The 24,989-nt window shown below is 50.2% G+C and overlaps 1 protein-coding gene and 1 long non-coding RNA gene across 13 annotated transcripts in view; one reads left to right on the plus strand and one right to left on the minus strand.

Moving 5' to 3' along the window:
* H6PD (hexose-6-phosphate dehydrogenase/glucose 1-dehydrogenase) overlaps positions 1-18,385 on the minus strand; it is a 29,308-nt gene extending 10,923 nt beyond the window's left edge. Inside the window, exons 1-5 of one of the 12 annotated variants that reach the window (XM_077891310.1) lie at positions 18,178-18,385; positions 17,629-17,673; positions 17,350-17,430; positions 9,809-10,445; positions 8,434-8,551 (exon numbers count right to left, since the gene is read on the minus strand). In XM_077891310.1, the coding sequence (XP_077747436.1) occupies positions 8,434-8,551; positions 9,809-10,445; positions 17,350-17,430; positions 17,629-17,673; positions 18,178-18,182 (886 nt within the window). In that variant the 5' untranslated portion in view covers positions 18,183-18,385. Of the gene's footprint in view, positions 1-8,433; positions 8,552-9,808; positions 10,446-14,256; positions 15,439-15,468; positions 15,569-16,570; positions 17,302-17,349; positions 18,004-18,177 lie in introns of those variants that run through there. The other 11 variants (XM_077891318.1, XM_077891319.1, XM_077891316.1 and 8 more) reach the window with 11 other exon arrangements.
* LOC144310405 (uncharacterized) lies at positions 18,059-22,485 on the plus strand. The gene is made up of 2 exons (XR_013376113.1): positions 18,059-18,314; positions 21,100-22,485. It is a non-coding gene; the product is annotated as an uncharacterized LOC144310405 (long non-coding RNA).
* Positions 22,486-24,989: the final 2,504 nt, after the last annotated feature.

Raw genomic sequence — 24,989 nt, forward strand, 5'->3', positions numbered from 1 at the left:
GGTCTTCAAGGTTCTTAGAGTATGGTTGAGAAGGCATCAAGAAAAGACAATAATTATAGTAACAGCATCTACCAGTCTATTTATTCCTCATGGTAACAATCTATAAGGAGATCTTACTTTGAAAATACAAATTTTGGTGATCCCTGGGTGGCTCAGCGGTTTAGCGCCACCTTCAGCTCGGGGCCTGATCCTGGAGACCCGGGATCAAGTCCCACATCAGGCTCCCTGCACGGAGCCTGCCTCTTCCTCTGTCTGTATCTCTGCCTCTCTCTCTCTCTCTCTCTCTCTCTGTGTGTCTCTATGAATAAATAAAATCTTTTAAAAAATACAAATTTTAATTTTAAAAATACAAGGAAACTGAGGTTCAGAGAAGTTAGAAATAGGGCCACACAGCTCACAAAGGGGTAAATATGAATTTGAACCCAGAGCCTGCAATTCTTACCATCCCTTTTAACTTCCACCACTCCCATTTAAACAACCATACAATGGCATGAGCACCAGTGACTTGGAGTGAGAAGCTAGTGGAGCTTGGCTCTGGAAGGATGGATCTAGGTCAAAGGTCAAGGGCCCCAACACAGTTTGCCTGGTGATGGTAAGCCTGGTCTAGCAGAAGCAGCCAGTCTGTGATTCAGAATAGCAGAAATCAAGAACGGTTGTAAAGGGCCTTGGAAACTCGGCTGAGAAGTCAAGGGGCTAGTATAAGTTTTTCACCTTCACTGGTTAAACAGAACTACCGTATGATCCAGCCATTTCACTCCTATGTGCACACCCATGAGCAATGAACACATAGTCCACACAGATGCTGGTACGTGAACCTCCACGGCAGCATTATTCACGATGGCCAAAGAGCAGAAACAACCCAAATGCCTATCAACTGATGAATGGAGGGATAAAGTATGGTCTGTCCATACAACAGAATATTATTCACAATAAGAAAAGAAACACTGGTACATGCCGCAGCATGGATGCACCCCGAAACCATGCCACTGTGACAGAAGCTAAACACAAAAGGCCACCACTGTGTGATGTCGTTTAGATGAAGTGTCAGGAACAGGCAGGTCCACAGAGAAATCAGGTCGTCTGCTGCATGGGGCTGGGAGGGAACATGGATGAGGATGGAGGGTACAGGGTTTCTCTTGGGGGTGATGAAAACTTTCTAAAACTGGCTGTGGTGGTGGGTGCATGACTGTGAATACACTAAAATCTCCTGGATTAAATGCTGTACATGGGGAAATTGTCTGAAATGCGAATTGAATCTCTAATAAGACTTTTTCTAGCAAGTATCAGAGCAGAAGTGGAATCACATAGGGGTGCCGTGGGACAGTGGGGCTATCTCCCATCTACCTGCGAGACAAGTTTATGGAGAGCGGGCTGGTGGTGGTGTAGCAGCAAGGCAGCACTCGGGGCAAATGAGGGAAGTAACAAGGGTCACAGCAAATGCAAAGACATTGGTTGGGGAGGAGTAAAAGCTGTGTGGGAGGAGTAAAAGCTGTGTGGTGCCTGGCTAGACCTGAGAGGCCACAGGAGTCATGACCTGGAGTATGGTCTCTGGAGCCAGATGTAGGGATTCAAGTACCTGCTCTGCCACCTTTCAGCTCTGCAACCCCACGTGAGCAGCTCTCCCTCACACAAAGAAGAGGACAGTGGCGTCCCTCCCTTGCAGGGCTGCTGTGGACGTTAATGAGTTAACACATCTATCTATGGGGCTTGGAACAGTGCCTGGCACACAGGAAGCACTGGCAGGTCCTGCCTAGGATTTGTATTTTTACAGGAGCTGAAAAAGAGGGGCTACTGGCCCGGCAGCACAGAGGGCAGTCACCATCTGGAAATAAAGAAGGCAGAAAATGTAGCTCGTGTTTCAATGACAGTTTAAGTTCTAAATCTGCTGAGTCTGAAGTGGTGACATCCTGTGAACATCTCTAGAAGGCCAGTCAGAGATAGAAGACTAGAGCTTGGAGAGGCAACAGAAGTCAGAGATATACTGGATTTCATCAAATCCAAAATGCCAATCATGGTGAAAGCATCACTGGTTTACAACCACTAAGAAACAGCCAGACCATGGACTATGTCAACCACGGCACCCCATCAACAGTACATACAATTTCTGAGATGTTCAAATGTAAAATTAAAAAAAAAAAAAAAAAAGGTGTGTCCTGGAATTAGTGAATTACAGATTTAAGGGTATAAACAGGATAGTTAAAGCTTTGAGAACAGATGAATTTTTGATGAAGAGAACACAGCAGAGTCCTCAAAAGCCCTGTTATCTGTTTACTATTCATTAGTTTAGCAAATCCCTAAGTAGCCCTCTTCCTATTTTTATCCTCTTACACTCCACGGGGAGAATGCACTTCACAGATTTACTACCCGCTGTGTAAAAGAGAGCTTCCTTTATTCCTTAATTTCAAGCTTCAGGGGGTGCCTGTGTTTAGCACAGCCAGGAGACTTGTGGCCTTCCATCCCTCCTTGGTTAGCTCTGCCTTTTCACCTCTCAGGGAGAGGCCACACAGTGAAGCACAGGATGGGAAGTCATGTCAGGGGATGGGCTCTCCCAAGGATGCCAACCACTCCATTTTTTCCCTAGTCATCATGGGCTGATTTTTCCTGAAAATGATCTAACATTAACCCCTGACATCTTTTCCTACATTGAAAGTTGAGGGTTAGAAACCCACTGATGTATTAACAAGGGCAGAAAAAAACTCCACCAGGTTGGACAACTGGAAGCAAGACCCCCATAAACCTGGCTTCTAAACAGTTCAAGTTCAAGACTAACCCAAGACCATAAGATCACCAGCATGGGGATCCCTGGGTGGTGCAGCGGTTTAGCGCCTGCCTTTGGCCCAGGGCGCGATCCTGGAGACCCGGGATCGAATCCCACCTCGGGCTCCCGGTGCATGGAGCCTGCTTCTCCTTCTGCCTGTGTCTCTGCCCCCCAACCCTCTGTGTGACTATCATAAATTAAAAAAAAAAAAAAAAAAAAAAAAAAGATCACCAGCATGGGAGACCCACTGCTCTGCCCTTTGGCTGTGCTGCCCCTCAAACTTTCATGGGGTAGTATCCCATGGAAGGCAGGAGAAGCTGTGTCCCACGTGCTTGGAGAAGACCTCCATGGGGCACCTGGCTGGCTCTGCCGGTAGAGCTTGTGACTCTTACCTCGGGATTATGAGTTTGTGCTTCAAGTTGGGTGTAGCGATTACTTAAAAAAAAGAAAGAAAGAAAGAAAGAAAAGGACCCCTACAAAGCTACCAGACTGGCAAGGACAGGAAGGACAGAGCACCCAAGGTGAGCAAAGCTGTAGGAAAAATAAGTACAAACACATATTGCACACGTTCTAGAAAACAGCCTAATGAGACGTAATAAGAGTAATAAAGTCATTTCTACCATGTGGCCTAATAATTCCACTTCAGAAGCATACTCAAAGGAAAAATATTTTTTAAGTGTTCATAAGTGTTCCAGAATGATAGTGGTTGAACAACTTTGTGAATCTATTAAAAACTATTAAACTGTATACTTTAAAAGAGTAAATTTTATGATATGTGAATTATATCTTAATTTTTAAAATTTTTTTTAAAAATTTATTTATGATAGTCACACACAGAGAGAGAGAGAGGGAGGCAGAGACACAGGCAGAGGGAGAAGCAGGCTCCATGCACCGGGAACCCGACATGGGATTTGATCTCAGGTCTCCAGGATCGCGCCCTGGGCCAAAGGCAGGCGCCAAACCGCTGCGCCACCCAGGGATCCCTATATCTTAATTTTTTAAAAGCTTGCAAAGTACTATTTAAAATGGCAAAAAGTGAGAACAGCCAAAATGCCTCATAATAGGGCAATTCATTTTCTGTGAAACAAAATCGAGCAGAAATAGAGGTTATACTTTATACAGACTGTCGATATGTGCAAGTTTAAATACATATTCAGCTATATATATGAGACAAAGAGAGATGGTATTAGGTGAAGAACAGACGTGAAAGAGTATTACAGACCAGTAGGGTCCGTACATCACCCAGTATACGTCACAGAGAAGTCACGGGGAGCCCCAGAGAACTCGGTTGCTTCCTCTCCTTGACAGCTTGGAAGAACAGCATTTCTATTTGTAAAGTATTTCCACGTATGTTATTTTACCTAATCCTTAAACCAACCATGAGAGAGAGGTAATGGGGGGAGGGGTGGTTACCATCATTACACAGAGACATGCTGAGGAGGGCACCCCCTCCCCGTCGCCTCCACACTGTGGGAGATCTGGATTTTCCTGGGAAAACACAGATTTCAGAACACCACCACTGAAAGCTAGCTGTGATCCCAACCGATACCTTCAGGGAGAACTAAAAATAAAAAGCAGGGAGGGCCAAGGAGAGAGCAGGTCTGCAGGCGGGCTGGCCAGCGTGCTCTCTGGTCAGGAGGCCTGGCGGCTGCCCCAGCTCACCTTGCAGATAGCTCTGCAGGAGGGGAGCGCAGCAGGCTGGACAGCAGGACAGCTGGTGCGCACCTGGGAGGACCCCGGCTGCCTTGGTCTCTGGGAGAGAGGCATGAGCTGGCCAATCTGACCCTCAGAGGTCAGCATGCACCATGCCCCTTCCCCAGTGTCCAAACAGGGACCCTCCCAGGCAGGGAGAGCTACACCATCCTCAGGGAGTCTCCCTTTCTTCCTACCAAAAAAAAAAAAAAAAAACACCTTCCAGCCAGAGGGGAAAGTAGGGCAGCAAAGAGACGCAGAGACGCTACGAGCACATCCTGGCAGGAAGGCCAAGTGCCAAGGGCCTAGACAGACACTGCAGCCACGGGCACAGTGGTCAGAAACCGTGATTCTGAGGTGCCGCAGACCTTGGATCACATTCCTGCTGCACCCCTAGAAGAGAGGACAGTCCAGCCTGGACGGCTGCCCCTCAGGCCACTCATGACGCAGCCCTCCTTTCCGTGGGGCCCCTCAGGGGCCGTGATGAGAGCCAGGCGGGGTCATCCCCACACGGTGGCTCAGTGGCCCAGCCCCGGTCACTCCTGGTCCAACCCACAGTACTGCAGCTTCAGGAGACCCCTGGGCCCCGGGGTTTCTGAGGCTCTGAGAGGGGTGCCTCAGATGAAACTGAGAGGAGCGGGGGGCCCTGGGACTTGGGAGGAAGGCTCTTCTTTTCCTCCTCCACTCCTGCTCTCTCCCTCCTGCTGTGCAGTGGCCGTTGTGACACTGCAGCAGATGCCTCTGGGCCCCAGGCTGCGGCAGGGAAGGAGAGCGGCTCACACAGCCCATGGCTGCAGAGGGGGGCAGGCAGCTCTGATGTTTGGGAGGTGAGGGGAGACATCCCAACCACCCGGCTGCTCAAAAGCTCCCTCCTGGGGCCTGCAGCAGCTTGGGATCTGGCACTCAGCCAGAACTGGGCTGCTCCAGAGCTTCTCTGTGCAAGAGTCAGAGGGGCTGCACATCTGAAGCGGGCCCTGGCCAGGTGGGGGATACAGCCACCGCCCTTTGCCCTTCTGAAGCTTCACAGTCAGATTGCTGGGCTCTAAAGCCTACCTCAGAAACTTCCAGGCCATGCTCCATCTCACCGTGGCTACCCTCCTGAGAAGCACACTGAACCACAGCAAGGCATTGTGACCTCTAGTAGGAGGGCAGTCCTTCCTCCTGCCCACCTCCCATCCCCGACCCCAGGAGGAGACACAGCCCAGGCCCTGATGAGCTGGTCACAGGGCTCACTGGCCACGGAGTGGCTGCAGGGTCCCCAGCTCCTGTCCCTTCTCTCCAGCCTAGACTCAAGTATCCATAAGGGCCCCCCTGAGGGACAGTGAGGATCAGTGTTTGGGCCTCCAGAGCTACACCAGGCCACTTTCTCAGCATGCAGAGAATGCTTGTCCTTCTGGGTTCCCAAGGCCCAGGAGACAGGGATAACTCACTGTTGCCAGAGGCCCTCCTTGCTACAGGGATGAGCACAGTAGCAGGAACTCAGCCCCTGTAACCCTGGTCTGGGCCCAGGTATGCAACTAGCAGGCAAATAGGCCGACCAAGGAGATCCAACCCCCAGGACAGCTTCAGTCCCCCTGGCCATCTCTGACAGGGACAGGTGGCTGAACTAGCCCACTGACCACACACTTACTGGTTATAAGTCCCCCAGGGGCTAGTGGGTCCTCTGCCTGCCTGCCTGCTCTGTGTCTCTGTGCCTCCAGGCTGAAGCCACAGGGCCCAGAGGAGTGAAAAAGCTGTGTGCTCTGGAGCATGGCAGCAATGAGACTTTCCCCTCAAAACCCACACTCTGCAGGAAGCTGGGCCCATGCTTTGGTTCCACATAGCAACCTCCAAAGCAGAGCCACTGTGCCTTCCTTTCTTGACCTCGGCTGTCTACTGCTATCCAAACCTGAGACTCCCCTGCCTCAGGCCAGGCCTTGGCAAATAGATCTGCCCGGGCCTCGGCCCACCTTTCTATCTTGCCTTCTCCCTTCCTTTCTCCAATATCCAAAGGTACCTTTGCTGGGGTAAGCAGACTTTTAGTTTGCCTAGCCCCTGGCTCCCAAGGGATCCCACAAAAAGAAACCCTACAGATGACATCAGAAACCAAAAGGGAAATGGGGTGGGAGGCCTGGAAGGAACACAGGACAACAGTGTCAAGTGGTTAACTCCAGATGCCAGCTCTTCCCCAGCCCAGGGTGGGCACAGCAAGGACTTACTAAAAATGGGGGAGGAGTCCTGGTGTCCCAGCCCTGCTGGTGGCTGAGCCAAATCCAGGCAGAGACTGGTGCTAGCCTACAGAAGGGGTGACAGCAGCACCTTCCCATCCTCTACCCCCCACACTCTCGGCGCCAGATCTGAGGTGCATCTCTCTGCAGATGAAGCAGGAGCAAGGCCTAGCACTCACCCCCACAGGGACACAGCACAAGGAGCAAACCCATAGCCTGAGCCCCTGCTGAGGACAGGAGGGAAATATGGAGGGGGAGGGGGAGGTTCTTGAGACCCATGAAGGCTCAGTGAGTGTGGAGAGGGCTTCTGCTCTGGTATGGGCTCCCGGCTGGAGAAACCCAGCTCCTCTCTAGGCCAGCCATGCCCTCAGAGGCCTGGCTCGCGGGGCCCCTCACACTGCCTGCCTGCATCATTCATTTTGGAGTCTATACAGATATAGCCTCTCCCCCAGTGACCTGCGAGGTATCAGGGGCTGAGGCTGTGCCTCACACACTCTGCACAGCCTTGAGCTCCCCTCACACCCTCTGCATGGCCTTCAGCCCCGGATATACATTTGAAGAGGAAGGGAGGGAGGGAGGGTGGACAGAATAGCCAAGGGAAGGAGAAAGAAGAGGAGGAAAAGGCAAATGGAAGGAGACAAGACCTCCTGGACCCCCACCAGGCCCGAAGAGTCTGTGGCCCCCAATCTGCCCAGGGGCACACTGCAGGATGGGCACAGTGGCCCTGGGCACTCCAGAGCAGGCTGCACAGAGCAGCCAGCGGGATGAACAGGATGCCGTGGTGCAGAGCCTGGGTTCCAGAGCCAGACTGCACCCCAAGAACCCAGTCCTGCCACTTCCTGCTCAGTGACCTTGGCCACATCACCAAACTAGGTCTGTAGGTAGAGGCTAATAATAGGACCCACCTCATTTGGCCATTGTGTTTTTTTTTGGGGGGGGGTGGCTGACACAAGAAGAATTAGCTTGTACTGTCTCAGGTAAGAATGGATGCTTTGAACATAACCATTGATGCTCCAAACAGCTGGAGAAATCCCAGAATGCCAGAGCTCTGAGAAGCCTCGGGAGGTGCTATCCCCTGCACGCCACCTCACAAATGATAGGAGTGACGTGCTGAGGTCACCCAGCAAAGACAGGCCCAACACTCCCAGGTCCACACTGCTCATTCACTTGGTATTTATTTGGCACTTCTGACATGTATGCCAGGAGCCAGAATGGAGGGGCCTGGTGCCTACAGCCCCGAGAGTGGCACACTGGACCCGGAAAAGACCCAGAAAAGACTGGAGGGTAGACAAGGGAGGCAGGTGGCTGACAGTGTGATGGGAGTGGACCCTATGGAGAACGGCCCTCGAGCAAAGCCCCCTGAGAAAGTGGCAGCCAAGCTGGGAATGAACAACCAGGAGGGACAGGCAGTAACGAGCAGGTGAGAAGAAGCATCTAGGCAGACCGGGCCACCTATATAGTACAAGGTCTGAGGAGCCCCTGTGCAGCTCTGAGGGTCTCCACAACATCCATGTAAAACTCAGGTTGGCTTCCAGGTCTGTGTCCCCTAAGGGCAGCAAGGACCATGTGGGCTTTGCCTGTGGGCACCCTGGGGGTTAGCATGGTCCAGAACTGGGCATGCAGCAGCCCTGGAGGGAGACACATGCCAGCAAAATCCTCCCCAAGAAGCACCAACCAAGGCAGGCAGAAGCTGGGCAGATCCTCCTGCCCTGCAGGGCCCGATGCCTTACCAGGCCCAGAGCAGGTGGAGGTTGTAGCACAGGACCACTCACGCACCTTCTGCATCCACTGTCTCCTTCATGATGATCTCCACCCGCTCCACATGGTGCCGGTTCCAGAGGCCATCTAGAGCCTTGCGGTTCTGGTCTCGGAAAGGCAGGATCTGAGCCACGGCCTGCCAGGGAAGGAGACGGTTATGCTGCTGATTCTCAGGATGAAATAATCCTGACTCCAGGGGAGGGCCCTGACGTCTCTACCCCTGGCTCAGTGAAGATGCTCTCAGGAGCCACAGTCCCTGGGCTTTAGGACTTCACAGCTCTATACAGTCTCCAAAAACTAAGTGACCTCCACAGGATTACCAGCTTTTTATTTTGCAAGGAGAAAAATATTTAAGATTACTTATCTTCTATTATCATCAACTTTTATTATTTTTAAGATTTTATTTATTTGAGAGAAAGAGAGAGAAAGCACGAGAGAAAGATCACAAGCAGGGGGAGGGGCAGAGGGCAAAGCAGACTCCCCACTGAGCAGGGAGCCTGATGTGGACTCGATCCCAAGACTCCAGGATCATGACCTGAGCCAAAGGCAGACACCTAACTGACTAAGCCACCCAGGCACCCACTATTACCATCAGCTTTTAATAAAAGAAAGATATTTTAACACCAAAAATGGAGCAAAAAAACCTTTAGGAAGTGCTCTTTTTTCATTTTCCCAGAAACAAGTGAAAACCTCACCAGGTCAGACACTGGTCCAAGAACCACTCTTTGGGAATGTTGCAGCTCTAAATAAGACTGGCTAGAAAGCAATGCCTCTGTCCTGGAAGACTATGAGATGCCCACACACGTGGCCCTGGGCTCTCCAGCCTGGTCACTACCAAAGAATACTTCACTATGTGTTCTCTGCTGGGGTTTCTAGGAAGGGATGTTCTGGAGGTGCTTGGAGGGTATGCTCAGAGTGAAGTGGCCAGCCGGCCTGCATCGCCTAGGAGCTCAGCCTCATGCTCTGCCACAGAACCTGACTGGGAAGCATGGATGTAGGCTCTGTCCTCACTGTAGGACCTTGTTACCAGCCTTCTGGCTCAAAACAGAACTCAGAAAAACAGAGATACTGAAAAAAGGCAGACTGAGTGTGGAATAAGTTAATTCTAATTCCCACACCACGACCCCCTGGAAGTCAGGCCCACATCTGCATAGAGGATGCAGGGCAATGAGAAACAAACCACTGGAAACATGGACAAAGGCCACGCAGTCCTGCCCTTGCTGATCTGCTTTTCCTGCAGCCTCTCACTGCCTGCCCACTTTCAGGACAGCCATGGGAGCTCGGATTTCGCAATGGCTTCAGGCCTAATCCCACAAATCGCAGTGTGGCTCTGTCAATGGGGTCTACCTATCTACCCGGCTCTAACTCTGGCAAGCTCCCAGGTGAAGCTCACCTGCTTGCCCAGGTAGTGGTCCACCCGATACATCTCCTCCTCTTGGAAAAAGCTCCCGAGCTCTGTGGCCAGCTGCTGGGCAGAGACGTAGTCATGGCCAAAGGGTTTCTCCAGGACAACCCGCAGCCAGGCGCCCGGGCCTGGGCGGCAGCTGCTGTTGATGCTACGAGCAATATCCGCATAGGCGAAGGGTGGCACTGAAAAGTAGAAAATCCTGCCAGCCTCCCGAAGGCCTTCATGTTGGAGCTGTGCCTCAATGTCCTTGCTCAGGGCCATGTAGTCCTCATTTGTTTTCAGGTGGCGGTACTGGCTCAGCCGCTGGAACTGGCCCTTGAGTTCGGCACAGCGCCCAGGCTCCATGTCCTCAGGGCAGGAGAGGGACTCCAGGACCTTGGCGATTAACTCTTGGCCCTGCTTGGTGGAGGTCAGAGCAGCCCCATGGAAGCTGAAACTGTAGCCCTTCCCCACTTCATCCAGGTACAGCTGGAACAGTCCCTGCCATAAGTATTTTTTGGCCAGGTCCCCAGTTGCTCCCAGCAGGATTATGGAGACATGGCCCTGGAGCTCCTGAGCCTGCAGGCAAGCCAGAAAGGCCATGCACACTGCCACTGTGAACATCTTCCAACAGCCAGGGGGCCTGGGCAGAGGTAGGACAGACAAGGAACAGGAAGGATCAGACATGGTTCAGGTGGCTGGGATGTGGAGGTAAACACATTTCTAGGCTATCAAACATTTCCTGTCTGGCAAAACACCACCACGTGTTTTCTCAGAAAAAAATTTTATAATCCCACAGCTTGCCCCTCCCTCCTCAGCAGCTTGGATTCTATGCCAGGAACAGGTGGGTAGGGAGCCTAGCCTGTAAACAGGGACTACACCCAGAAAGGTGGTAGGCCACTTGCTGGAGACGGGCCACTGTGCTGCAGGAGGCACCAGGGAAGCCCGCAGGGGCTGCCACGGAATTGGAGCTGTCCACTCTCCAACCAAGGCCAGTCTTGTTCATGAGCACAGGTCACCAGGACCATCAGGGCAGCTCAGGAATGGAAACAGGCCCTCAGGTGCTGGCTGGAACTGTGAGAAGATATGATCATCCCCGCTCATCCTCCTTTTGTTTATCCCATGGCCGCTGGGCTCCAAGCACAAAACGATTCCTAGGAACTTCCACAGTGTAGGGATTCAAAACATAGACACTAGGGACCCCTGGGGGTGCTCAGTTATGCTTAAGCATCCGACTCTTAGTCTCAGCTCAGGTCTTGATCTCAGAACCTGAGTTCAGGCCCTGAGTTGGGCTCGTTGGGCTCCACACTGGGCAATGGAGACTACTTTAAATTAATTAATTAAAATAAAATAAAAATATAGTCTCTGGAACCGAGTTTGAATCCCAGCTCAACTCTTTACTGTTTGATCATGGACAATTATTTAACCTCCCCATACCTCAGTTTCCTCATCTGAAGTGGGGGGTAATAGTGACCTATGCTGTAGAATAATCATAAGAACAAAATGAGTTAATATTTAGAAAATGTTCAGGACTCTGCTTACCACTTATGAAGCACTGCCTAAGTGATATTACTATGATATGTTAATGATAGTCGCAACACTGAACTAAGTGCTCATGTGGGGAGGATCTTCTGGGATCCAGAGAGAAGTCCTGAAAACAGACCAGTGGAGTGGATACTATTCCCCTTCTGCAGTGAGAGAAGCCGAGGCTCAGGTGGTGAAGGGGGCTAGGTGAGGAAGTGGGGGGCTGGACAGGCACTAGGTTCTCTGGCCTTTGAGCACACACACAGTAAAGGCACACCACAGCCTCCCTGGGGGTGGGTCTCACATTTTAGCTGGTTTCCAGCCTAATTTAAAGCAGCTGACACATCTGAAAGGCCAGAGGCCTCAGAACTGCCACAAACGCACCAAAGGATTTGCTTTCACCTGCGTCTGTCCTGATCAAGGCTGTGGGGGCTTACTATGTTGCGTTCTTATTCTGGCTCTCCTGTTCAGTCTCCCACCAAGGCCAGTGCTCTGAGGGCAAGGGAGGAGTGGTGATGGAGAAAGTAATCATGGTCAGAAACACGGCTCTCAGAAACACAAGGGGCAATGGGGCCCGGCCTGGGGCACTGAAGCAGTGAAGAGAGATTCACTAAACCCTCAGCTAGGACACTCTAGTGTATTGGTCAGGCAGGGAAACTGAGGTTTCAAGAGATACCTGGCCAGCTCACCCTCCTGTATCCCTATACCATCCTCCATCCTGAGGACAGCCAGCAACCCCTGCCCCAACTTTTCCCTCTGCCTCTTCATCTCTCTCTGTCAGTGGCCAAACCAAGGTGAGGGTCCAATTGCAGTATCTGCATACCAGACATTTCCACTGCTGAAGCTTCAACTAGGGGATCAAGGGACCAGCTGAGTGGCCTCCCAGGCTTCTCCTTCCCCTCCCCCTTAACCTGAACACTCACTTCCAAATCAGATGGCCCACTGGACCATTCTATACTTTCTTCTGCTTCCCAATTCCTGTCCTTGGCCCTTTATGCATTTTCTTTCTCAACTGGCCATCATCTCTGTCTGGAGGGAAGAAAAAGCTGCAAGGTCAGTGCGGGAAAGAGGCAGTGAGAAATCTGAAGCCCAGAGAACAGCCTGGAGGAGGAGGAGCCTCCAGCTGGCAAGCTGCATTTCAGAGCTCCTGATCCTATACGGGTAGCAAGGGCTCTGGATGTGCCGGGAACAAGAGGAGGAGCTCAGGAACCTGAGAGAGCCTGGTACCAGGCAGGTGAGGGAGCTCCAAGGGCCAGCACCCCTACCCCAACTCCGTAAGACTGCAGAACTGTCATGTCACCAAGCCAGAGGCCCCAGCCACTGTGCTAATCAGCTTCCTCAGTCAAGTGGAGGAACATGGCATTTGGGTCAGAGGACCAGGGCTCAAGACCACCTCCCCCTGGTGTGTGATCTAATTAAGTCACCTATTCGATTTGGGCCTATATTTCCTATCAAACAGGGCTAGTTCTACCAAACTAAATGGGGGGGTCAGAAAGATCAGCTGAGGTGACACACGTGACAAACCCTATGCAGATGTGAACTATGTTAGCTAAATGGAAGGCCCCTCCTAGCTCCTAAGGGTGGCATAATGCTGCTGCTGTCAGGAAAAACCGAACGCCCCTTGTCTCAGGGGCAGAAGGCAGCACCGAGGAACCAAAACAGGCATTCCCATAACATTCCCCAGACTAGCCCTGATGCCCTGCTCAGAGAGCAGGGCGACAATGACAGATATGGCTGTCCTCCCTGCTGCCCCAACAGGGACATAAACAGGCTCGGAGAAGCCCACCAGAGTCAAGAACAGGGTTCCAGGTCGGGAGTGGCGGTGAGGGAAACCAGATGGCCCCAACACGTCCACCAGTGGTCTAAACTGCTCCCGTGCTATGAGGCTCTACTTCTGAAGGGTTTTCTTTTCTTTTCTTTTTTTTTTTTTTTAAAGATTTATTTGACAGAGAGAACGAGAGAGCGCAAGCAAGGGGAGCAGCAGAGGGAGAGGGAGACACAGGATCCCCATTGAGCAGGTAGCCTGATGTGGGGCTTGATCCCAGGACCCCAGGGATCACGACCTGAGCCGACCTGAGCCGAAGGCAGACGCTCAACCAACTGAGCCACCCACGTGCCCCTTGATGGGTTTTCTGAAGCACTTCCTCCTGCCTCCTTGCTTGCCCTAAGAGAAATGAGCCTAAATACGCCTCCTAAAGTTACACACTTGAAGTGAGACCAGAAGCATGGATGCGGCATTCCAACAGCTGGTACTGCCATGAATGGTTTCTATTTTTAATGAATAAGTAAATAAGAAAGCTGTTGGTGAAAAGTTCAAAGAGCCCCAGCACAGCAAGGATAGTGGATCAGGCAGTGGGTTGGACTGTGCGGTGGCTCTGCTCTGGCTCCTGGGGGAAACCACATCACCGTGCACATATCTTGGGCCCTGCGTAGGCCTCCGTTCCTCATCTATAGTGTGAATAGACTTAGCTGAAGCACCGCTACTTCACTGCCTCCAGATCCTCTGTTTTCCATGGAAAGGAAGTAGCCCCTCTCCTATCAGGGAGATGCCAGAGCTCCGCCTTCCTACAGGGCAGTTAAGTGCTTAGTGCCTTAGAGCCGGGCAGCAGGGCCAGGGAAAGAAGGCTAAAACAGGAAGCAAGGGGCTGATGGCTACGTGTCATTCGAAAGTTAAGACAAAACTCTCTGAAGCTTTAACTTAAATGTGTGAAGGATGCGATTTCATTTACAACAATTATTATTCGAGAAACCTGCCAGAAACACAAAAGCAGAGCTATGGGAGCCTCTTCCAGGCAGGTGCAGAAGACCTTCTACAGACAGGCGCATCTCAGCCTCAGGCCTGATGAGGCACATGTACACAGTCCAGGGCACCTTTCATGGCACCCCCACCCAGTCGGAGGGGTTCCCATCAGACATCCTGGCGGACTCACCTTTTAAAATGTAGCTAACATTCCCAAAGCTTCAAACGCTGACCCGGCCCAACCAGAAGGATTGGATCAGAGTCAGGGTACCAGGCTTTGTTTCTGCCCAAGCAAGACTGGCAGGAATGGTGGCAGGGAGGGGCCTGCAGCCGTGCCTGAGCCACCTCTGCATGGACCCAGCATGTGCTGGCACTCCAGTACAGGGTGGTTTCTGGTAAACCACAGGAAGCAGCAGCTCCAGTCCCCTATTCCCAGCAGACGAGGGGCAGGAGTAAAGTTCAGTGGCTGCCGCAGCCTGTTCCTTTCCCAATGCCACACTGACACCTCTGACCTCTATCTTCTGCTTGCCAAGCAGGAAGAAGGGAGGTTTTCTTCAAATCACAGCCCATGAGTTTGGAATTTTTGAAAGAACATGTGGGAGTAAAACAAGAGTTCAAACTGAAGATCATTTTTAACCAAAGTGGGAGGGGACATGCCCAGTTCTCTCTACAATCACCAACACCAGCATTTTTCCTGCACTCTCCTTGTTCGGGCCCATCAGCACCCAACACACCCTTGCAGGTCAAATCCTTCAGCCGCTGTGAGACCTGTACTCCTTCCCTACTTGTTCCCCTTGGCTAGACTGGGGACAAGACTTGCAAAATCAGGCTCTGGGGCCCTTTCCCTGCCCTGATCTCAGAGAATCTTTATACCCATCACCTCTTTAGGTGTCTTGGTTCCCTGTGATCACAGTGGTGTGCTGGAGCCACCTTGTACTGGCACACAAGATTTCAACTGCTGCATTTTCAGGAATTTTTCAAGCCAAGGGTTAAACACAGCCATTATTAAAAACAAAATCGCACAATTTTATAGCTAAATAAATTATATTAAAAACAAAGATAATAAATACTTATTGCAGCTTATCCCTTCCTAATTATTTTACTACGTTTTATTCCTAACTCGTGCTCTTTACGTTTTTTATACCTATTGTATGTGTAAGGTGAAGATACTCTCTACTGCGGTGCTTGCAACAGCCAATTAGGAATATTGCACCACAGATATTGGCAAATGCTGTAAATCGGGCTCTCCATCACCAACCCCCACCCCTGCTGAGTCGTTATACATTTACCAGCATGCCACACCAGGCCTTCATCTCTGGTCTGGGCTTTCTCCCCCTCAACTCTAGGCTGATACAATCAGCTGCTCCTCTGACACCATTAGCTGGATGCCTACAAGACTTACTGTGTTCAAAATCGAATGGATTTCTCCCCAGAAGTCCCCAATCTGGTCCAAATGCAGATTCCCCCAGCCTCAGTAAATGGCAACTCCATCCTTACAGATGCTGAGACCAGAAACATTGGAGGTCATCCAATCTGTTAGCAAATCCTATAGTTTCTTTCTTTCTTTCTTTTTTTAATCCTATAGTTTCTATCAGCAAAATTTATCCAGAACACAGCTACTAACCCACCACCTTCCACCACTCCACTCTAGTCCCAGCCACCATTACCTGTGGTCTAGATTACTGTAGGAACTGCTTAAAGGGCCTCCCATTTCTGTCTTCCCCACTCATTACCTCCTTGATCTCTTTTGCTACTGTGCCTCCCTCTCAGCTCCAGCCACCCATCCTCCTGCCTCAGGGCCTTTGTACTTGCTGTTCGCTCTGCCTGACCTACTTTTCCCTGCAGATGTCCACATGGTTCACTCCCTCACTAACTTGAATTCTTTGCTGAAATGTCACCTTCTCTGTAAGGCTTTCTCAGCCGACTCTAAAATTGCAAACCTCCCACCTCCATCTCACTCCCTGCTTTTCTCTCCGCGGTACGTATCAGTCTCCAATACATTGTCCTTGGAAAGTATATTTGTTTTGCTTAGTCCTTGCCACCCCTCCCCTCAAGAATGTAAGTATCTAAAACCGGGCCCAGCACACAGAAGGTACATTCTAAATATGTGCTGAATGAACAAATAAATCCCATCTGCAGAACACCACTGTCACCTGTGTAGGAGCTATCTGCATCTGAATGATGGCACAAAGGAAGAAATGTCTACTGCTGACCTCAAGCACAGTGACACAGCACACCTTAACACCAGCTTCCTAACCGTAACGACACGATTAATAATAAAAAGAAACATTTACAGAGTATTTAACTATATGCCAAATACTAGAGCTTCACATTCAACAATGGATTTAAATTCTTGCCACAGCCTATGAGAAAGGCACCATTATTACGCCCATTTTTAAAACAAGAACAGAGGAAACCAAGGTGCACAGAAGGAAAGCCACTGAAGGGCAGACAGTTCAGAGGTGATCAGATGTGAATACGGGCAGTCTGGCTTTGGCACTTACCTCCCACCTACCAGGAAAACACGGAATCACAACCCCAAGTGGTGAAATTTAAAACACTGTATTGGCGTGGACACCGATCCTGCCCCTCTGAGAGACTGGAGCAAACCGTCTACTTCTCTCATGTGTCGAAACCATGGAGTAGGAAAACAAGTTGATAAGAAGCACAAGATGAGGCAATCCATATAAAACACGTGGCAGGACACTTGGCATACAGTAAGCACCCAAGAAATGTAGCTTCTATCATTATTAAACCAAAGGTATCTTGGGTAAAGTTACTTTTCTTGCTAGCTTCTTGGAATTGCTACAAAATTAATTAACAAGCGCAACAGAAAAAATGCCAAGGAACAGCTCATCAACAGCTTCATGACCCTCCAGTCATACTGATGAAAAATCAAAGAAATATCAGGCTAAAAAGGTTAAAAGTCCCCACTCCAGTCCTTGAAGGATTTATAATCTGGCCCAAAGAAGAGGGGCCAGCATAAACCCCTTCGCTCTGCAGCCACAGGCCTATCACCTACCTACCCAACTGTAAAATGGGGATCCATCCGCCTCATTTCAAATTTGGGCTAAAAAAAAATCCAGTTCGTGGCTGCAAAAATACTTTAGGGGGCAATGGTTTTAAGAGCTCTCCCAGACGGAGAGCCACGTGGCTCCCAACTCAGGGCAGCAAAAAGCAAAACCAGACTTCCTGCTCTGCCCCTGGGTGAGGGTCTGGCAGGAAGGGTGGGCGGGGTGAGGTGGGGGTGGGGGGAATCTGGCATCCTGCAATGACATCTTACCTTGTTCCTATTCCATCAATAGTGAGAAGTGGCGGGGCCACGGATGGCCAAAGGTGCCTCTTGGTTTCCCTTTTAGATGACCTGAAACCATCTGACTGTAAGAGTAACTTAGTGAACTCCAATCTTTGGATAAAAATAACTTGAATGTTTGCCTAGAGTGGTTATTTATTGGGCAGTCATGGACCTCAAAGAAAAGTTACACAAAGTACTGTCTGAAAAATAAGCTCCGTTCATGCCAAATAGGGAGCATTTTTATCTCAGGTGCTCCTAAAAACTTACCAAAAGATTAGCCTCATAAGCTCAAAGTCTATCCACCATCCATCACTGCAGAGAATGCAGAAAACAGTTTGAAATATGCCCACTCCACCAGTCTCCCCGAATTTGCTCCCTTTCATGAAGGGGGGGGGCGGTTGGGAGGACAGGGGAGGTTGAGTGGGCAAAGAATTTCGGCTTATGATCTTTCCAGAAGTTCTCACTTCCGACTGCATTCAAGTGAGCTGGTTTTCAGAGATGCAGATAGGTTCACTCCTGGAAAACTATTCACTGCTGGGTGTATTGCAAACGCTGATTGAAACCTGAGGGCTCCTGCCAAAAGTTATAATGACCCCAGGGGGAAAACAAAAAAGGCAACTGGAGGAGGAAGTGAGCGGTCTGTGTGCAGGGCGCGGGGCCGGGCGGGCGCTCGGCGGGCTGGGCTGCAGGCCCCGCGGGAGCGCGGCACACGCCGCGGCGCCGCCCAGAAGGCCCGAGAGCTCCCGGGCCGCGGGGCCGCCCCCCGCCCCGACCGCGGCCGAAGGAGCCGGAGACCCGGCGGGGGAGGCAGCTTACTTCATCTGGGCCGTCGGAGCCGGCCGCTTCTCCGGGCAAGGTCGGCGGCGGCGCGGGGCGCGCGACACTGCGGGCCGGGCTCGGGCCAGGCCGCGGCCCCGCGCATCCTCGTCCGCAGGCGCCGCCCGCCCCGACAGGTGCGTGTCACGCGGCCCCGCGTCGGACGCGCGCTCGGGTTTCGCCGAGAGGAACCGGGGGCGACCGGCGCGGAGGGCGCGGAGGGCGCGGAGGGCGCGGAGGGCGCGGAGGGCGCGAGGCCGAGTCCGCCCGGCCGCCCCTTCCGTGCCCCACGCGAGCCGTGGCAGGACCGGCAGCCCGGGGGGGTCCCCCAACCCCGACCCCCCGCGCGCGGGCCCGGGTCCCAAACCACAGCGGCCTCCGCTCGCGCGCGCGCAGTGGGGCCGACTCAGGGGCGCGCGCGCGCAGTCGGGTCCGCGGCGAGGGGCGCGCGGCGGAGGCGCAGGCGAAGCCACGCCCCCTAGTTCGGAGTCGCCCCGGTGGGGGGAGGCGGGGCCTCCGGAATGATTTCTTGGTTAGCGTGGATGGGGCGGGACTTCAGAGCGAAGTGGGCGGGCAAGCGGCGCGGCTGCCCTTCTGGTCGCCAGCGCAGGGTTCTGCTGTGCATCTGAGGCGCTGCCCTCTGAGACCCACGAATGGCCGGGGAAGTGGTTGTGTCGTGGAGGAAGCCTGGAGGGCGGGTGGCCGGGTCGTCCCCAGGATCTGGCATGAGCTGTGGGACCTGGAACAGGTTACCTGACCTCCTCAGGCCTTGCCCATACAAGGCCTTGCCCATCTGTACAAAGAGCAGCTTGGTTCATCCCACTTGCGACGCCCCGCAGTGGTGATTTAGGTGATTTAGGGGTCCGAGAGCTCACTATGGCCCCGGCTCCGCTTTTAGCTTCAAATCTCTGCTAATACCCACGTGACCTTGAAGACCCAAGCCTGTACAGTAGGGGCAGTAAGAGGATGTGCTTCAGCGGTGATGCGGCCTGTGACAAGCACTCAGTAAATGGGAGCTTGCACCTGTGTGCCATTATTAGCAAGACACAGTAAATGGGGCTAAGCCCTCCCTGTAGGGTAGTGGCAGGGTGTGTACATGGGATGACATGGTCATTGCTGCTGCTTTCAGCACCCAGGGGATGGTACACTAGTCCTCTACCCTTGTCCTTACCAAGGTCATGCAGCATCTAACCCTCACCCTGCCGCGACCTTGTGCCTGCTTTTCTCCCAGCCCTACAGGGCTGTGGGCGCTCCTAGTGGCACCCCAGCCATGAGAGAGGCAGCTGCTGCTTCCTGAGTGAAGATCCTGAGTGACCTCAGGTCATTACGGCAAGGCCACCCAGGACCACCTCCTGGATATGAATCCCACATCCCTACTCCTGGAGCATCTTAGCTCTGTCCCTTCTCCAGATCCACCTTCCTCCCAGCGCAGGGACAGGAGAACACATGGTCTCCTCTGCTAAAGTGTGCAGACCACCCAGGAAATGGATTCTGACTGGAGAGGAAAAGCTGGTAGCAGACTTTTATTTCACAAAGGTTCCATTAGGGGTAGTGCATTGAGAACTAGTAGAGGGAACGTGGCAGTGACCAGCAAAACGGAGTGGAGCCAACAGGCAAGATTACCACACAGGATATTGGGCAAGAGGGTTCCAGGAAGACTGGGAAGCCAAAGTGGGTGGAGCCCCACTGTCAGCACAGCCAGGGGGCCACCTGGGGGCTTGCAATGAGCTGCCAGGCCTCATGAAGAATTAAGGCCATACAGGGTGGGACCTGGGGAGAGGGTCAAGAAGCCAGGTATCCACTGGCTGGAAGTGGGCAGGAGGGTCTGGGGCATCGGAGCCAAACCAGTCTGGGTGATACCAGGACTCTTGGCCAAGAGCCCTTCCCATGTTTTGTAACCCTGAGTGCACCATGCCTCACACAACTGTGTAAACTGGGGCTGAGGGAGGTACAGATGAGAGAAGACAGGTGCCCAAGGACTAAGATGAGCCCAGGGGATATTTCCTAGGTCCCTAATACAGCCATCACAAAGGTGATCTGTGGGTACCTTGAGGACATAGTCAAATCAATCATAAGCAGCTTTTTTTTTAAAGAAGTATTGATTTATCTTAGGGAGAGAGAGAGTGCACATGCACATGCAAGCAGACAGAGGGGCAGAGGGAGAGGGAGAAAGAATCCTCAAGCAGATTCCCATCTGAGCTCAGACTCCCACTTCCTACCAAGGGGCTTGATCCAACCATTCTGAGATCACAACTAGAGCCAAAATCAAGAGTTGGCCGCTTAACTGACTCAGCCATCCAGGCACCTCAATTGTAAGCAGTTTATTAAGAAAATGCATGTGTCCACTTAGGTGTCAGTGGGGTGGGGTCTGAGGAGTGACTTGAAATGAGCCTAGGATCCCACAACTGCTTTCCCTGCTGGTCCTTCCACTCCCATGCATCACTGAGATGTTTTTATTTCTCTACCCTCCCCCCTTATTTTTAAAGTCCTTATCTCAGGCTCATCCTGACTCTGTACCTTCTAGTCTGATATGGACCAGTACTTTGCTTTCTTTCCATCATGAAAACAATTTGGTCTCGGGGCACCTGGGTGGCTTACTTGGTTAAGCATCTGCCTTCAACTCAGATCATGATCCCGGGGTCCTGGGATGGAGCCCCACATCCGGCTCCCTGCTCAGTGGAGAGCCTGCTTCTCTCTCTCCCTCTGCTGCTCCCCCCTGCTTGTGCGCTCTCTCTCTCTCTCTCTCTGTCAAATAAATAAATAAAATCTTTTTAAAGAGAAAAAAGAAAACAATTTTCTTTTCAGGTGTAAGAGTATTGCCCCCCCAAACCCACAAATCTAAGACCTTGCCCATTTGGGCGTGTTACTGACTTCTACACATTTGCCTACCTGAAGCTTTTCTCATTTCTGTGTTACCAACAGCTACAAGACAATCCAGACTACATCACAGAGGACAAGGTGTGCCCCAAGCCCTCTGAAGGAAGCCAGAAGAAAGGAACAATAACCCGTGAGGCATCCTGCGACCCAGACTGCGTCGGTGGCTTTCCACCTGTCAAGGAGCACCCTATAGTTCTCTTCGTGAAGCTGATTTTTTTTCATCTTCCTAAACTGTGGGGTAGGCAGAAGTCAGGGTTAAGCCAGCCTGCTTCACAGACATGGAAAGTGAGACCCAGAAAGATGAATGACTCACAAGAGATGTCTGTGGAGTTAGAAATAAAATCACGTTGCAGTTTCTATTTTCAGAACCACTCACTAAGTCAGCTCTGCTTGTTCACTCTGCTTTTTGCACCAGGTGGGGAGGGGGAGAACAGGTGTTGTGGATTTTCAGCCACAAGTAGATCTTTTCGTCCCCAGACATGAGAAAGCTCAGCACTCCCCCCCCTCCCAAAGATTGGCTTCATAAAGTCTACATGAAGCAGCTCTGTATTGTTTTTCTATTGCTGCCATGACTACTTGCCACCATTTAGTGACTCAAACAATGCAAACGTATTATCTTACAGCCCTATGGATCGGGAATCCAGCATGGGTCTCAGTGGGCTCAAGCCCCAAGGCTGCAGGGCTGTGTTCCTTTCTACAGCAGCCTTTTTCTTGCTCATTTGGATGCTGCCAGAAGTCAGTTCCTTGTGGCTTGGGACTGAGATTCCTATTCCCTAGCTGGCTGTCAGCTGAGAGCCATTTCCAGCTTCTAGAAGCTACCATATTCCCTGGCTTTTGGTCCCCTTCATCGGTCTTCAAAGCCACACAGAAGGTTGAGTGCTTTAATATCTCCTCTTTTTTTGGGTTCATCTCTGACCCTTCTGAGAAAGGGCTTCTGCTGTTTGTTTGTTTTTTAAGATTTATTTATTTATTTTTGAGAGAAAGGGAAAGAGTGTGTGTGAGCAGGGGGAGGGGCAGAGGGAGAGAAGCAGACTCCCCACTGGGCGTGGAGCCTGACATGGGGCTTGAATCTGTGACCCTGAGATCATGCCTGAACTGAAGAGTCAGATGCTTAACCAACTGAACCACCCAGGCGCGCAGTTTTTAAAAGCTTCTGCTTTTAACAACTCACATGATTAGACTGGGCCCACTCAAATAATCCAGGATGATCTCTCCCTTCTTCAGAGGCCATATCCTTAGTCACATCTGCAAAGCCTGTTTTGCCACGTAAAGTGACATTTTCACAGGTTCCAGACATTAGAGCTTGGACATCTTCAAGGGGTCATATTCTGTGTGCTACAAATTATAACTTTCCAGAGTCTCAAGCCCTCCTGATAGTCCAGGATCTTGAGGACTTTCTACTAATAGCTTTATTAAAATATAACTCACCCATTTAAAGTGTAAAGTTTATTGGTCTTTAGTGTGTTCACTGAGTGGTGCAGCATCACCAATATCCATTTAGAACACTTTTATCACCCCAACAAGAAACTGTATGTATTAGCACATACTCCCTCTGTCTCCCCAACTGTCTGAACCCTAGGCAGCCTCTAGTCTACTTTCTGTCTCTGTGATTTGCCAATTCTGGACATTTCATATACATGGAATCATAGAATATGTGATCTTTTGTGTCTATATACATTAGATACACATACATATAATGTGTACTTACATAATGTTTTCTTTTTCTTTTTTTTTACATAATGTTTTCAAGGGTCATCCATGTTGTAGTGTGTATCAATGTTTCATTCCTTTTTTGTTTGTTTGTTTCATTCCTTTTATTACTAAATCATATTTAATTGTATGAATAGGCAGCATTTTGTTTATCCATTCATCAGTTCCTGAGCATCTGTGTTATGGGTTATTTCCACTTTGGGGGTATTATAAATAATGCTGCTATGAACATATGCATACATGTTTTTCTGTGGAAGGTTCTTATTTCTCTTAGGTATATACCCAGGAGTGGCATTGGCCAATCTTATGGTAACTCGCCCATTAACTTTTTGAGGAACCACCAGGCTGTTTGCCACAGTGGCTGGGCCAATCTACATTCCCACCAACAGTGTATGAGCTTTCCTATTTCTATTTCTCCACATTCTGGCCAATACTTGTTATTATCTGACTTTTTGATTCCAGCCATCCTCATAGGTGTGAATTGGTATCTAATTGTGGTTTTGATTTACATTTTCTTTTTTTTTTTTTAGATTTTATTTATTTATTCATGAGAGACAGAGAGAGAGAGAGAGAGAGAGAGAGAAAGAGACATAGGCAGAGGGAGAAGCAGGCTCCATGCAGGAAGCCCTATGCAGGACTCGATTCTGGGACCCCGGGATCATGCCCTGAACCAAAGGCTCAACCTCTGAGCCACCCAGGTGTCCCTTTTTTTTATTTTAAAGATTTTATTTATTGATTGATATACATTTTCTTGATGGCTTTAGACATTGGGCATCTTTTCATGGGCTTCTTGGCCACTTGTTTATAACCTTTGGAAAAATGTCTGGTCAGATTCTTTACCCATTTTTCAATTGGGGTGTCTTTTTGTTAGTGAGTTACAATTCTTTTTTTTAATTTTTAAAAAAATATTTTATTTATTTATTCATGAGAGACACACAGAGAGAGAGGCAGAGACACAGGCAGAGAGAGAAGCAGGCTCCATGCAGGGAGCCTGACATGGGACTCAGTCCCATGGGCTGAAAGCAGGGCTAAACCGCTAAGCCACCCGGGCTACCCCTTTTTTAAAAAAAAAAAGTTTTTTTTTTCTTTTAAGAGAGTTGTTACAATTCTTTATATATTCTGGATATAAGTTCCTTCCTAGGTAGATGGTTTACAAACATGTTCTCCCATCCTGTGGGTTGTCTTTTCATTTTCTTGATAGCACCCCTTGAAGATCTATTTTTCCTTTTGTTGCTTCTGCTCTTAGTGTCATGTTCTAAGGAGGCTTTTTTGTTTTTGTTTTTGTTTTTTTGTTTTTTTTTTTTTAACATGGCTGTGATGCTGAACAACTCTGGTCTTTCCCATAAAACAAGTAAGATCTAACTGACAGAGTATACTGACCCTTGAAGCAGCAACCCTCAGGTTTCAATATAGGCCTGGGTATTTTTAAATAAGTAAGGCTAGAATGAGCTATGGAGTTTTTAAGAATATATTGAGTGATAGATGGCGATTACATCAGGTGATCTGAACAGACCTGCATAGGTAATAAACCACGTCACACAGGTAGAATATGCCAGTACCGACGTGTATGGCTCCCCATTTCAGTAAGACTATGTGGTTCTCTAGAGGAGGAAGAGGTGACCTTCTCAGCTTTTTATTGGTCAAGTTCTACTAAGGCTTGTAGAATTACCTACCATCAGGTCAATGCTTCTGTCTAGAAGAGGCTTTCAGTCCCATGGGCTGAAAGCAGGGCTAAACTGCTGAGCCACCCGGGCTACCCCTTTTTTTTAAAAAAGGTTTTTTTTTTTCTTTTTTTTTAAGAGAGTTGTTACAATTCTTTATATATTCTGGATATAAGTTCCTTCCTAGGTAGATGGTTTACAAACATGTTCTCCCATCCTGTGGGTTGTCTTTTCATTTTCTTGATAGCACCCCTTGAAGCATAAGCTAATTCTGTAATGATATCCAACTGATCTATTTTTCCTTTTGTTGCTTCTGCTCTTAGTGTCATGTTCTAAGGAGGCTTTGCCTAATCCAAAGTCGTGGAAATTTATGCTTGCATTTTCTTCTAAGAGTTCAATAGTATTAGCTCTTACACTGAGACTTTTGGTCCACTCTGAGTTGGTTCTGGTATATGAGGTGAGAGGTAGTGGGTCTAACTTCAGACTTTTGCATGTGGATGTCCAATTGTCCTAGGATGCTTTGTTGGATTAACACATAATGTGCTCTGAAAACATTGGTTTGGA

This window comes from Canis aureus, chromosome 3, assembly GCF_053574225.1.
Source record: "Canis aureus isolate CA01 chromosome 3, VMU_Caureus_v.1.0, whole genome shotgun sequence".
Taxonomy (NCBI): domain Eukaryota; kingdom Metazoa; phylum Chordata; class Mammalia; order Carnivora; family Canidae; genus Canis; species Canis aureus.